The 16,293-nt window shown below is 28.1% G+C and overlaps 1 protein-coding gene across 7 annotated transcripts in view; it reads right to left on the reverse strand.

The window, feature by feature from the left end:
- Window positions 1-7,448: 7,448 nt before the first annotated feature.
- The window catches only part of LOC119673809 (mitogen-activated protein kinase kinase kinase kinase 5), an 88,008-nt gene continuing 79,163 nt past the window's right edge, over window positions 7,449-16,293 (reverse strand). For 3 of the 7 annotated variants that reach the window (XM_038084873.1, XM_038084872.1, XM_038084871.1), the window contains 7 exons: window positions 11,824-11,953; window positions 10,648-10,774; window positions 10,208-10,561; window positions 9,696-10,142; window positions 9,410-9,631; window positions 9,228-9,354; window positions 7,449-7,706 (listed from right to left, as the gene is read on the reverse strand). In XM_038084873.1, coding sequence (XP_037940801.1) covers window positions 7,607-7,706; window positions 9,228-9,354; window positions 9,410-9,631; window positions 9,696-10,142; window positions 10,208-10,561; window positions 10,648-10,774; window positions 11,824-11,953 — 1,507 coding nt within the window. In that variant the 3' untranslated portion in view covers window positions 7,449-7,606. Of the gene's footprint in view, window positions 7,707-9,227; window positions 9,355-9,409; window positions 9,632-9,695; window positions 10,143-10,207; window positions 10,562-10,647; window positions 10,775-11,823; window positions 12,689-16,293 lie in introns of all 7 variants that reach the window. The other 4 variants (XM_038084870.1, XM_038084868.1, XM_038084874.1 and 1 more) reach the window with 3 other exon arrangements.

The raw sequence follows: 16,293 nt of genomic DNA on the forward strand, positions 1-16,293 counted from the left end.
AAACCATCTATTTCACTAAATAAATCGCAAACAAACAGTCAATAGTGCTATCTGGCCTATAACGATACAAAATTTCATACATACATGCTATGTTGATCGATCGACATACCAACATAGCATGGATATATAGTAATATTTCCAATAACAGTCGTCAAGTTCGAAGAATATATACTATTCACCACACCCAAAAATTAACTATACAGGTTGATCTCTGCGGACTATAACAACAACATTGTATAAGCTAATTTAATGTGAAGATCAACTACAGACAAATGAAAAATATAGTTTGATGGATTTCAGTACAAATTTATTAAAATTTTTGAAGGAACCTGCTTGGAGCAATGCCACTGTCTTATTGTTATACGCATGTTTCTTCAAAAATATCAAAGACAGATTTTAATTAGTAAAAAAGGTCGTGTGAATGCTGATGATTCTGAATCCCGAGATCGTCATTAATTATTGCTTTATGAATTATGCTTTTATGAATTATAACTAAATTTTGCAACCAGCATGTTTATGAATCCTGAGGCTTCACAATTTGAGACCAACTTCTTCCACTACATTATAAGACTATATAACTTAATTCGTAACATATTGGGCTTTTATTTTACCGCGCTTAGGCAAACGTAATCGAGTCTTGTTTTTATTATTTGCGTCAAAAAGTAGTTCGAAAGGATGACGCAGAACATTTGAACGAACTAGTTCAGTACTTCCAAAATATTATGAATTATGGATACATTTTGAATATTTCGATGCTGTTTTAAGAAATTAAAAACCTGTAAAAATTTTATTCATTCATTTAAAATAATTTCTTAAAGAATAAAAACAAAATAAAATGGAACTAAAAAATACTCGACTTTGTGGAAATCCTTTGTGTTTAAACACATTTAACCCTTAAAAAATAAGAAAGTTAAGAAGTTCCTGAATTCTTTTTTTTGCTTTCCATTAACTTTAAGATATTTTTAACTTTTAAGAAAGAAATATGCAAATATTGTTTATGACACTGAATAAAGCAAAGGGTGCCTAAACTCATAAAATTGTTCACATTATGGAAAAATCCTTTCACTTAATGCAAAACTACACTGAAAAAAAAAACTAACAAAAGTTCAAATAAGTCTTTAACCTTGAAAAATAAATATACTAATTTTTGCCAATTTTTGCAACATATATAATTTCATTTGTTTTATTGCATTTTGTACTAAAAATTATTGCCTTTAATTTTTTTTTATTATTATTTTCAAATTATAACTTGATTTTAAAATTTAGAATTTTTATTTTTAAGGTTCTTTGTTGTCTGCGCTATTTATTCAAAGAGCACAACACACACCGCTCACCGAACGCTTCTTCAATTTTTCTTCTTAATCTTTTCTTTGCATTTGACCTTTTCTTCTTCTTATTTGTTGCCAATGCTATTTGTTTTGTTATTGCAATTTTCAGTTCACCTTTTTTTATTGCATACATGAATTTGTTTATTTTATATATTAAATTATAAAATATATAAATAATAATTTCAATTCAATAGTTATTGTTAAGAAATAAAAACAATAACAAAATTAAAAGCCACCGCGATGTTGTTTTGTTATTATGACATGATGACTGCAGACAAAACTATGACGTCACATATTGTCAATGGAAATGCGTCACGTTCCAGTTTGTAAAACAAAAATAACTTAATTAGCAATTTTGCTTTCAGAGGCAAAGATAAAAACTTAAAGGTAATTATATGTTTTGATAACATTTTTATTATTAAATTGTTTTAACAATTTTCTATTACGTTTTTTTTCTTTGTTTTTATTTTTTAAGCACTTTGCACAATTTTACTATACAAACGTTAGAGTAGTTAGGCGTATGTCATAAGATTTTTGCATGTCGCATAAATGACAAAAGTGCGAGCGAGCAGACAACAACAAAAAGTAAAGTTTAAATTTTAACTTAATAAATATAATATTTGGGAATTGTAATTTTATAATTGCATCACAAATAAAAAATAATCACAACTTAATCCAAATATAACATAACAAACATATATTTATGTTCTTCAATTATTTATTACTGTATATTTATGCACCGTAATTCGACCGACAAACGTCCATAAACGACGGTAGTTGAAAACAGACTGCAAAACAACAAATTTTAATAAAGATTTTTCGTCATTGAGTTTTTGACATTTTCTTTTGTATACTTACGTTGCCATACTTTTACATATTGGATCAGGTGACAACTGGATAAGGTGCGTAAGAAACGCGCAAATACTTTCACTTACGGTATGCCAATATATTAACATATGAATAAACAGTTTAAATAACATTGTGAAGAGTTTGTTTTATAATATAATGAAATTTATATTAATATAAGCATATAACAATTCTATTATTTCGTATATTTAGGATAATTGCGTCTAAATAGAGTGATTTTCATTACCATTATATGGAAAAAACTTATTTATAAAATTCCACCGCAAATTTGTTTAAATTTTTTTTACTTTTTCTATGTTTACTTATTTAGGCAGTGATGCCAAATTAAGCTTAAGCACGAAAATTTATTCTATTGGTACAATATATGTAATGAAATGAATGATACATTCATGTCAAATTAATGCACCATAGATAAAAGGCCTTCAACAACCTTTTTTGTTTTTTATTCCTTATTTTCTATTCGGCTTTTACTAAAAGTGGCATCACTCAAAACATATGTAGGGCAAAGTGGAGAGTTTAGTTTAGTTACGAACCATTTAGTGTTGTAAAAGCATATATTTAAAAAATTGGTTAAAATTAAGAAAATTTCTATTTTAATATTTTGCTATATTGAATTAATTTATTTTTAATTACTAGAATTGCATGTCTCAATATTTGCATATCATACTTCACAAATGTTTTTTTAATTAATTCATCATTCAGATTGTATAGACTAAATAAAATACATATATACATATTTTAAAGCTGCAAGATTTTGTTTTTTCAATGTTAGCTAGCGAATTAGCATAGTTTGAATATTATATAATATTAATTAGAAACAGACAACAAAGCAAATTAATACTAGAAAAAATGACTGCTGACTTTTCATCACTACTTTATCTTTTATTCGACATTTAAAAGAAAAAAATGTACTAACTGCTTAGATATTCTCTAGAGATTAAGTTCATTGTAGTAAGCTTATCAAGGAGTGCTTTTTCTAATGACAATCTAATCTGCTATGACTCTTAAATAATGAGATGTAGTTATGGCGTGCATTATAATTTAATTAATTTAGTTAACCAAACATATTTCATTTGTAATACAATTCTGTTTTTTTATGTATTGATTCTTTTATATAAAAGAATATCATGTCATTTTAAACGCAAGTATACATACACTTGATATTAATTTATTCTAAATGATTACTTGGTTTTCAACTTTTATAATAATATATATAATATAATATAACTTTAAAACCCAATATATTGACGTGTAATGTAGTCAATTAAGTTAATCGAAAAACAAGATTTTATCAAAATATTTATTCAAACAACAACATCTAGGATACTATAGTGCCAAAAACTCTAATTAGTTTGTATATGAAATCAGCTAGATTGCAAATATAAAACATTAATTCATGCAATGAATTAACTTATAAATGTAAAGAATTGTTATGTTTATAGAATAAATAAAACCAAATTATATGCTTTATTTGTTATAAAAAACAAAATGACCAGAAATTAATATATATTTCAAAATAAAAAAGCATTTGAAAAAGTCAAAACCTAATGTATTGTCTTATAATAAAAAAACTTATACACGAAAACTCTTTTCCAACACTGATAATACAGCATATTTATCTCACCAAAAATGGTGAGTTAAAAATGCCTTGTAACTGAATTTAATTTTCAATTATTATTATTTGTTTATATTAGAACTTTTAAAATAAATAAAATGGTTAAATAAAATTATTACTATATAATTGTATTACCTAAATTTTTCTGACTACGTCATTGAGTAACACATTAACTTTATATTCTAAATGTATTCGTTCTTTATGAAAAAGATAAAGGAAAATTATCGCTTAACTTCCATTTCATTTAAAAATTAAAACACATAATTAATTACTTTTAGTATTCATTTATATTTGAATTTTAGTAATACTTAAATTCAATTTATATATCTTAAATAAATCAACAATTACTTATATACCTATATATATTTTTTTTTTCTGTCACATAATAATTATTTATGTTCTATGATGAAAATATTTTTCGTATTTCACTAAATACTTTTCAGTAGAGAATTGTTTGCTAATTTGTTATTAAATATTTATTTTGTGCTAAATAAATAAATAACATGTCGTGATCATGTATTTAAATTTTGTTTTTACTATTTTTTCGGTGATTTTTAAAAAATTAATACTGTTCCGTTTAGTTTTTTTCTTTAAATGCAATGAAATAATAATTATTGAATGTAAGGTTTTATAATATTTAAGATTCAATTTTAATACTTTAAATATTTTATAATAGCCAATTCTATAATAACTCTTTGAAACTAAAAAAAGGTGTGAAGTTTAAAAATATTTACGGTGTAAAATTATATCCATATTCAATTGATCGATAATACTATAATGATCAGTTTCCCTGGGAAATAATTTTATTATATTATTTAGCTATTTTTTTATAGTTATAAATTTGAACTTATAATTTTAAAAAGTCATCCTGAAGATCATGTTTTTGAAAACTTATTTAAAAAATTGTGTATTTTTTAACATTGACTAATTACGCCGTTGAGAAACTTTATATTAAAATATAATATATATTATATTATATAATATATATTAATAATATATATGTTAATTAAAAGAAGGCTATGAATTAGAGATAAGTATTTATTATTAAATTCTTGGGTTTGATGAGCATAGATGAAAGACCTATTTCTTAAATTAAAGAAAAAACCTGTACTAAACCGTAAACCATGGACGTCGTCTGTCGGGAGGGAGTAAATAATCAAATACCCAAAAATACCCACAAAATGTGTGACAAAGATATAATATATATATAAAAGTGAAATTAAAATGGGCTTGAAAGCCAATGTCTCGACTACGATCATGACGGACACTCCAAATTGTTTTTTTTTATCAAGTAATATCTGTTAGGTATAAGTTAAGACTTAGATATTAGATGACTGGAAAATATCTTTTTCAGTTTGTCAGCGAATAGAACAGGGAAGATACAATCAAAAAATTCTTGTCAAAGTTTAATATTCATGAAAAGAGTGAATCTAAATTACTCTTGTTATTTCATTTATGAAGTTTTAAAAGTATACCCATCACTATGTTCTTTCAGTATATGGTACATATGGTCACTTCAAAGCCCTTATCAGGACGGCCTGGGAAGAGAAATCAATAGGTATCAATAAGAATATCCGTTTAACAAGAACAACGACTGTTCAACAAGGATATCGGTTTAACAAGTACTTTTGTTCAATAAGAATATTCGTTCGACAAGGATATCCGTTTAACAAAGGTATCTATTCAACGACGACATACTTTCAATAAGAATATTAAAAAGAAGGATATCCATTCAACAAAAGCAACCGTTGAACGAGGATACGCATTCAGCAAGTGCATCCATTTAACAAGCATATCCATTCAACAAGGATATCTGTTGAACATGGGTGTTTGTTTAATAGAGGTGCCAATTAACCAGGGATATTTGTTTAACAAGAGTATTCATTTTAAGAACTTAACAGAATTTTGGCAGAGTGAACAGAGTGAAGTACTGGGATTACTGAATCTTTTTTGTTTGGATTGGCTTTTATTTATTTGAAATCGATTACTATTCCATCTTAAAATAAAAATGTTTTTTTTTTCAATTATTATCAATTCTATTAATTTAAATTATATTCATAAATTTCAATATATATTCAACACATCGATATTAAGAAAAATATGCTTTTTTTTTGGCTACATTATAATTTCGGGAAAAATGTGATCACATTTTTGGAATGAATGCAGTTTTCTGCATTAGTTTTCATTCCAAAACTCCATTTTTGAATAGTTGGATAGTTGATTCATGTGAAGTGGATAATGAATGTAGAAAGAGTGCTTAGAATGATTTATTTTATTTACCACTAGAAACAGAATTAGTTTATGCTATATATCTATTTCTTCGATTCTTTAAAAAAATATCTCATACTCGTATAAATAACTCATTCAGCAAATTAGTTTAAGAAAACTTTCTATTTGTTGTTTAAGTATTTGGTAGTGTCATATAATTATATGGCATTTATTAATTTATTTATTAATTAATTAAATAATCTAATATATAGTTAATTTTGTTTTTAAAACACACAATTTACAATTGCATTTAATATTGTAGCATAAAGAATTTTCACATTTTAGTTTATTTAAATCAATTTTTTTTATTAATTAAATAACATTTTTTAGAACTACTTTTCGGTAAGTAATTACTTTTTAAAGATCATTTAATTTTTTTTATTTAATTCAATAATTATTTCATATTAATACAATACATATACAATTGCTAAGAAACTTATTACATATAAATAAATATATATATAAGTATATATATAAATATATATATGTATATAATACGTTCAATATTATTTTACTGTTCCTTTTGTTCGAACGAATGCCTATACTGAAGTTTTGTGACTGCAAATAGTAGTACTTAGTACCTTGGTACTTGCTAAATGTAGGTAAATTAATTAGTGTGTGTGTTTGGTACTACTTTCTGTTTATAAATTACTTAAATAAATTTTTCTCATTATTTTTCTACTTTATTAAATATACTAATTATTCTCTATAATTATTAAAAATAGACTTTTTCTCTGCGTACAATAAAATAAACGTGCAAAAAACTATTATTAATTGATTTAAAAATTTTTTAAGAAGTAATTATTTAATTACTTTTATAATAATTGAATTAGTTTATTAACATTAAAAATGCTTGCTCTCTTTCCTTTTACTGACTTTTTTTTATATATATGTATAAATACTTAACACTTTTGTTCTAAATTTAAATAATATATAATTATCTTAATATGTGTAAGCTTCTGTGGTTTTGTTCTCTTCTTTACGTTATTTGTTTTTTTCTTTCTTTCTTCAAATTAGAATAATTAATAAAAATGTTATAAAAAATTTTAAATTAACTACACTTAGTAGTATTAATAATCATTAACTAATTATATATACAAAATATTTTAAATATAAATTAAAAAAAGATAATTGTATTGTTTTTTAATTTAACATTTACTATAATTTTGAATTAATTTTTTTTCGAATAAATTTAAAAAAAAAATACAGTTAATATGTAATTAGTTAAAATCTTAGTTGCCAGAGTTACTTTATTTTAATATTGATGAACAGGATTTACGTACAAAAAATAAATTAGATTAGATAAATTTTGTTAAATCATTTCAAAATAAAAGATAAAATATATATTTTAATATTATTGATATTGTATGTGTATAAACAATATAGTACAAATGATCCGAAAAGATCGTTCATTAATCACATTCATGTTAATTTAAATTTACTTTTTATTTATTTATTTTATATTTTACTTAATTTTTTCTAAGTATTTTTAAATATATAGTTTTTAAATTTGTTGCGGTTCTCAACCTTAGTAGCTCGCCTCATGACCAGCCAATATATAGAGATCATGACCATCGTCACTGCCTAATGATCCAGTACGTAATAGTTGACTTTCCAAAGCAACCACTCTGAAAACATTAATAATAAAAGGATATAGAAAGAAATTAATAAATTTATTTAAAAGGATAATATATGAAATAATATATTATAAATATATATAAAAAATAATTCTTATAAAAAATTTTTCTCAGATGAATATTCAGACCAAGTTTTGAGTAAATTCGAACAAATAAAAATGTTAAACTTCAGATAGAAAAAAGACGGATTATTGTGGAGAAATAAATTCCCCATAAAGCTACGGATCTGAATATGAAATTAATCTACTATCTATGGCTAGAAGCTCTATTCGGTAAACGAAGCCATATAGTTATATTGTAACTAGTGGAGATCTTAGATAAAGGAAATTATAATACGCATACATAAGTTGGGACGCGATTATATGAAGAAAGAATTAATAGAATAATGTTTGTTTGTAATGAATGAGTTTAAATTGAAACTAGTCTGGATCTGAAACGAGAAGAAAAAACATAAAACCTTCAAATGATTGAAACTATGTCGACATATGCTGTTATTGTTGTTGTAACTGTATAGTAATTAATATGACAGGATTTACAGGGTTCCAAGAACGGCCGGGTCTATGTCCCGGAGTCATTCGTCATTATCGACGACCAAGTGCTGTTTGACACCTTCCAAAGGGACTACATAAGCAGTTCCGAGCAGGTCACAACAACAAAGGAATTACATGACAAATATATGGGTTAGGATATGGATAGATAATGATTATATAAGAGGGCAAGGGATTCTATTGAATTTGACCCTTCCTAATTCTAGGTCGATTGAAGTAAGTTTGGTGTGTTCATTGGACCAGGAAAACAGATGGGCGACATTTGGGCATACATTGTGAATTGATTACAATTATGCATGACAAGAAGTTCTTTAGCACATGGTTATATTCTGATCTCAATTGATCTAGGACAGTCAGTGCTACACGGGAAACCTGCCGTTCTTCCTGGGAAATGCTAGGTGAGAACCTGTTGAGAATTTCGTTGCAGTGCAAAATTTGTGTGGATGGCTGTAAATCCATATTTATATTCGAACTCACTGATGTAAGCTCCATTGCAAGAGGTGTCGACATATCCACGATATGAGAAGAGAAGGATCGACAAATGCATCCTGGAGGGAGGGCTTTACATAACGTTATACGTACTTTTTCTCGTTGCAGTAGCTGTTGATATACAGCGGGGACTATAAAGTAATGTGCGTTTTAAGAATATACGAGCTCTATATGGTGGAATCATATAGAATATTACGGATCAACTTTTGTCCTTATTTTATGTTTGCCGATTCAATAAACTGGAATTTGTGCAAATTTTTTTAAAAAGGACCATACCAAAAAGACATTTTAACAGTACTTCTCAAACTGGAAGCTAAAGTCCATAATATCGTAGAGTGACTACTATAAGTCAATACTAAGACTCAAGTTACAACTATGAAATCGTTGCTTAGAGTATTGTTTAGATGCTTGTGCTTAATTTTTTTTTTCTTTTTGAAATTGATAATATTGTTGACAAAATACTACATAAACATACTTATCACTTCCAAGTAATCGATATGTGCGGCTCATATCTTTTATTTCTTGTGTTACTTCACCATTGCGCAGCGACTTGCCCTGCATGCCGTGCTTATGGAATGCCAAAACGCTATCGGGTAAACAAACTATAGAAAAAACTCACATTATTAAGCATTTCTTAGTTTATTATAATATTCTTACCTATGCTATCAACATTGAAATCGAAATTCAATTGCGAAACCATCTTTTTATGCTGTTTAGGATTACCTTGAAGTGTTACCACTTGAATGACGTTAGCATAACAAACAAGTATTGCATCTTTCTCAACTTGATGTACTTTCACCACTTTTAGTAAGTCTCGACGTGGCACCATTGTTGCCGTAACATCATATTCCAAATCATCAGCATGGAACCAACTGGCACCTATTAAAAGAATAATTGATAACAATTAATAAAACTGTTCCAATGCGTATAGTCAAATCAATACCACTATTCATGTTGATCAATTCCAATTTAAGACAACCATTAAGAGCTTTACGCACACCCGTGCACACAATGGGATATTCCAACTCTGGTGTGATAATCATCTCAAAAACAGGTGTTTGTCCATTCAGCACACAGCCGTGACCACCACCCAAAATACTTGTCGCTGGCCACTCACACTGTTTTAAGAGCATGAACTTATTCAGTGGATCATACCATTGCATTAAGAATATGCCATTGGGTGTTGCACCACATAAATATTTGTAGCCATTATAGGGATTGCGTGTTACACAACATTGCGTACATCCTTTTGTATCGGGAACTTTGGTTGTGAGCGCAAATTTCCGAGGTACCAGTCTTTCAGGAATTTTATTCATATGCAACGAAAACCGATGGGTTTGTTTGGAATGCAACGCTATCAAGTCATGGCGATACAGTTGACAGGATTTGCCTACAAAATAAATGAGAATAATAATTATTTTTTATTTGAAAATATTTATTTCTTAACTAATTTACCTGACAAACTCATGAGCACATCTTTAATCACATATAACCAAGTAGTACGTCGTGGGAATAGTTGATCTATGGCCGCATCATGTAATTCATTCATATTTAAATTAAATATACCCTCTTCTGCGCCAATAAGTAAGTGTTGATCTCGTGTATCGGGATGTATCCAAGACGCAGTACAGTGTACGCGCAAAGGACAACAATTGAAAATTTTTGAGAAACAAGCGCCCATAAGCACTTTTGGTGTAGGCGGCAAACCATTTGAAATAGGTCGAGGTGGGGTGTGTCGACGACGATGTGAACGTTTGGGAGGCACCGGAGGCGTATTATTCAGCAAATCAGGTTGTGCTTCTTTTTCAACTGGAAATAAAGAATAACAAAAGGAATATATAGAAATTGGAAGAAATAATTTTAAACAATATATTTTATAAACACTACGTACGAACCTTCATCATCGTCTTGTGTTCCACTATCACTTAGGCTTCTTGTTCTTGGTGATTTTCCCATTTCATTTAATAGTCCCATCAAATGATCCATTGAACTGTGTCGTCGAGGAGAATCTTCCAAACCATTCTAGAAGAGAAATTAGTTTATAATATTAGTTAATATTAGTATAGAAGACGTGAATTCAAGTTAAGGATTTAGAAAGATTGGCACAAAAGATTATGAAAACTTTATAAGTACTTCAGTGAACTGTTACTTTTTTAGACCTCTAGGTAAGTTTAATACCTAGATAATAAGTATATAAAAGCCAAACAGCATGGACGTGGCATAGATGGACGGGGAGTATGGATCACAACTATCCTAGAATACTAGAGAAATCCTAAATTATGACCTGTGATGTTAAAAGTTGTCATTTGGTAAGTTTGGAAAGAAGGTAATAAGGATGGAATGCAGCAGTAGATTGAGAGATCGAATCTAACTTGCATATATATCCAAGTCTCCTTTTATTTGATGAAAGAGACACATACATTATTCGGGCTTACGAGACGATAAAGTAGTTGAAATTTGAAGGGGCATAGATTCTGTGTACAGCGCTTTATCGTTAGTATGGAAAATGAAGTGTGTGAAGTGTAGGTTGAATGATTGAAGCTAATCGGTGCCAAACGTCAAGAATTTTGCAATTTTGATAATATAAAGACACACCGTATGGTTTAGAACAGCTTCTTCGCACAGCATGTCCTGTTAAGGATCTCATTTGCAAGGTAAACTAATTCGCAAGAAGAATACCTTATTTTTCGTCTAGTATTTTAATGTGACCATCGCCACTCCAATCTAACCAACGTAACCTTTGGTGTGACGATGTGAATGTGCCATTATTAAACGAAGGAACAATTAGAAATTGATGGCAGATATTACAAGACTATAATTAAATTTCTGTAGTTATTTAAAGATAAGACTTAAGTATGTTTTCGTCTAGTATAGCTGTATATTTTCAATTGCCTATATAATTAATTGAAGAAGCACTGGCAACAAAAACTAGTTAATTATTATAAGAAGAATATTTATTTTTGTGCCATTTTAAAATTGGATAATAAGTTTGCATGCTCCGAAATATGACATTTCCAGAGCATAACATTAAAATAATTAAAAAAAAAACAAGTATTAACTTTTTCACTTACCTGATTATTTTCATGTCTAAAATCACAGTTGTTATGGCTGTTATTGCTGCTGCTGCCATTATTGCTACTTCTGCCTGTACCTGCACCCGCGCCCGAAGTGACTTCTGTTGCTGTTGTTGCATCATCGTTGCTATTTAAATAATTGGCGCCATTATTACGCAATAATAAATTATTAAATAAATGAGCAGATGAGGATGAAGAGGAATGCATAACACTAGCAGCCATTGAGGCAGCAGATAATGGAGAGGTGGGTGAGTATATATCAAGTCCAAGGCTATAATTGCTAATACTAATACTACTACCGCCACCACCACCACCACCACCACCACCGCGACTGTCCGAACAGGAGTTGTCATGTGGATTATAAAGTCCATTTGTAGTTGATGTCGTTGTCGACGAGTAGGGTGAATAAGTATCTGACGAACTAGCATACATGGATGATGTGGAATGGGAAGACGATGCTAAAGCTAATGGTGACATAGACGTATTAAGATTATTGCTGTGACGGAAATAGTGTGAGTGGTGGTGTGTGGAATTGTTGTCGATCGCATCAACTGCAGTGGTGCGTAAATTTGATTTGCCGTTGTTAAAGTGTGAGCCACCATTACTCGTTACTGGTATGGAAGCAGTTGAAGCTGATGTGCCAGCTGCAGTTGCATAGGATGATGTGGAAAATGACATTGATGTGGAGGACATTGACGATGTGAGCATCATTGCAGATGTTGAAGCATTGTTGCTATTGTTGTGGTTTAAGTTATTGTGACCATTGTTGGCATTTATATTGGTGGCGCCAACCCCGCCATTGTGTGCACAATTGCACTCAGTGCTAAGTAAATCTTTGGTATCGGTTAATGGCAAAGTCGCTCTGCAAATGAATGATGATACATTTCAGACACTGACTAGTTAGTTTAAGAGACTCAATGTAACAAATGTAATTAAGGTTTCCAATAATAACAAAAGAAGGTGGGGTTCAAGAACAGGGTTGTTGTTAATTGTTAGTGTTAGTAGTTAATCATACATTCAAATTAAAAATGGAGTGTTAGTAGTTAAAGAAACTAATAGAAATGTGCGTGTGAAGGTTGGTTAGTTTAATTATGGTTAGTTAATTTATAATTTACTGTTAATTTAAATAAAAAAATTAATATTCTGAAGGTTATGAAGATAAAATTGTAAGTAATGAATAAATTGACATAAGCTTTTATTTTAAAATATATCTAAGTGATGAATATAATATAAGTTAGTATTTTATTTCTTCAGGAATGGATCTAAAGAACCCAAAACCACATCTTGGAATTAAAAATTTTTTTTGTTGGTGTGTATAGTATAGCTTGTAAAGAGTTTTTAGGGAACAGTTGATGAGATATAATATTTATTGTCAGTGTTTTGTAGAGGCGGTAATAGTTTTTGTTTTTTTTTTTACTAAAGAAAGAATGCCATGAGACTTATTGACAAAAACAATCTATATTTGTAAAGACCGATATAAGGGACTTCTTGAGAGCAGTTAAATTATTCTTAATATTTTAACTTGAGAAATTTAGAGCATTTTTTTACAAAAGCGAAAAATTAGGTAAGTACATATGTAATAATATATATCGATATACGTATATAATAAATAATATATGAAATTTTTTAAAGATTTGTGAAAAGTGTATATTCAACATTTACAAAGATTTAATTTTCAAATTTTTTACTTTTTACTAAGAGAACAAAATTAATAAATGAGATAATGATAAAAAAAGAACAACTGTTTAAAAAGTCAAGGCTTAATAATATCCAAACAATTAAACCTTTGGTGTGTATTTAACATAAGTTTTTTTTAAACGCGGAATAGCAAAGACAGAAGGACGGAGTAAATACATTAATAAAGATTTCAAGACTTCAAATGTGAAGCTGAAGATATTATTAGAAGTAGTATATAAAAATATTTTATGGACAATTGATTCAATTAGATAGATAGAAAAATAAAATATATGAGAGTGTAATATATGTAAATATACAACGAGTGTAAATATGACATTGTATGTATAATATTACAAAAGGTGTGTTCACGAATTCGAGTAAAGTGAAAGGTAACAGAGTAATGTAGTGAAATTACAAAGCAGCAACAACAAAAGACATTTAATTAATTCCTATCCTACTCAATCGATTACCGAGCTCGTTACTCAAGATCGTGAATAACACTAATGTTGAAGATTTCTTTTCTTTCTTTATATATAATAATATTATTTTTATACAATGTGCGTTATAATATCGAGGATTTCGAAGAAAAGGTTAAATTCTTAATACGTGTCACAAACTTTATATATAGTCCCTTAATGACTGATGAAATGCAATATATTTTCCATAAAATACTAAGAAAAATCTATTCATTTCAAATATAATTTTAGCATTTAAAGGTTTCCGGAATAAACTTTTTAAAAAGATCCTTAAAAGAAAAGAATAATGATAATGGAAGAGAGAAATGTTTTTTAAAAAACCTTAAAAGAACAGAATACTGATGATGAAAAAGACTAATAGGAAAGAAAATATGAAGACTAAAATTATTACCACAATACTATATTATTTTTATATTTGCTGTATTTACACCGTAATATAGTCAAATGATTGTTTATTAAGTAAATTTTGATAATCAATAAATATATTACAATTGATGAAGTTAATGACTTTTGAATATTTTTACTATTTAAATGTAAAAATATCTTTAATGATATAAAAGTAATTTTAATGTCAATCACCATAGCAAGAACCAATGGTTATGATCATAAATACATGAAGCAGTTTGTGATGCAAAAAATCCTGTCAGTTGCATGATAAATGAAAACACAAAAAGGGCGTTTTAGCTGTGATGAAAAAGGACACTTCGTTTAAAGTGAAATGTTTCAAATGTCAAAACAATGAATGCCCCTACACAAAACATGTAACCAGCATGAACGAATTTGCGATGCGGTAAGATATTATTATATGACAAACATAAATAAAAAACTGAGTTCTAAGTAACCTAACATAGTAGCCGTTATAGTTAACAAAACTATAGAGCTGAAAGATTTCTGACCTTTATGAATTGTGTCATAACTTCGGCAATGTTGTTGATGGCATTTTCAATATATTGCTTTGAGGATATTACTATTAAAAATAGTTTATGATGGATTTTTATAAATAAAATCGATTATTCTGGAATTTCAGATATGTATACTAACAACTCTAAACAGTCTTAGGCAGTTACGTTCCTAGCGATAGTTTAGTTCAGTTAAGATACTTTTAGACAAAAGTTTTAATGCTTTAGGCGTAGATATATATCAAAGATCCTCATAAGAAATTCAAATTCATATTATTTTAGTTGATATTATTGAAAAGTTGTTGTATATAGTAGAATAAGCTATGCTATTGGCGCAGTGTACAAAATATGCAATTGTAGTATTTAGAGAAATTAATGAACGAGATAGAAAGAACAAAGGCTGACAATCTATCTTTATCTGTTTCTGGTATAGGACTTTTTTTTTCTAGATCAAGTCCTCTGTCTCTATTTCATGTTATTGTAACAAAAAAAAGGAGAACGATATCAGTCGAAAAGTAGTATGAGTGAAAAAACTAAAAAATTAATATGATGCGAGTAATTAACATTGAAATCTTTTACATAGAGTACTACAAATGTATTACACGCCAGATGGCGCGTCTACTTGTTGGTGATTATCATGTAAAAATTCCAAACCTGAAATCCCAATATCTCAAAAATTAAGCTAAATTGACTTATAACGTAGTGTAAACTGTTTTAAAAAATAGGTTTTCTTACTAAAATTCGTTGGTAATATGGTATGCCCAGTAAATGGGAATCATATCAATAAGTTGAAAGTTCTATACTTGAAAGGATGTTATCTCAAAATTGAAAACGTTTATAGAGGAGTTTTTTAGAATTGTATCTGAAAATATATTGAGATTATTAATTTTTTTATGGTGTTGTTAATAGAACTAAGTTCATAGAATTGTCAGGTTAATTCATCTTTATCTAATGGGGAAGTCATTGATTTTTCAGCGTTGCTTCTACGCTGACTTCTAGTCTATGCAAACTCCATTCCAACCTAACCTAATCTTAAGGGATTATTGATATATTTTATATTCGCATTCTATTAAATGCAGTTAGCTAGTACTTTGTTATATAGTTAAGTTAATCATTGACTGAGTACGTAAGTGAAATAGTGGTTTAATTCATAACCGATATTTTTAAACATTGTTTAAAAAAATATACATAAATTTGATTTGTATTGAGCACATTTTTAATATGTAATTTAATGTACACTCCGTTTCACTTGAATAGCACACTTCACATATTTAATTTCTTTTCTTTATATCTTTTAAACTAATGAAATAAAACAATTTTTTTTTAGATTTTATAGGTAGTGTGATTAATAATCTTCATTATAAAAATAAAAAAACTTGCATTTTTTCAATAATTTTTATATTAAAAGATGACAA

Source organism: Teleopsis dalmanni, chromosome 2, assembly GCF_002237135.1.
Source record: "Teleopsis dalmanni isolate 2A chromosome 2, ASM223713v2, whole genome shotgun sequence".
Taxonomy (NCBI): Eukaryota; Metazoa; Arthropoda; class Insecta; order Diptera; family Diopsidae; genus Teleopsis; species Teleopsis dalmanni.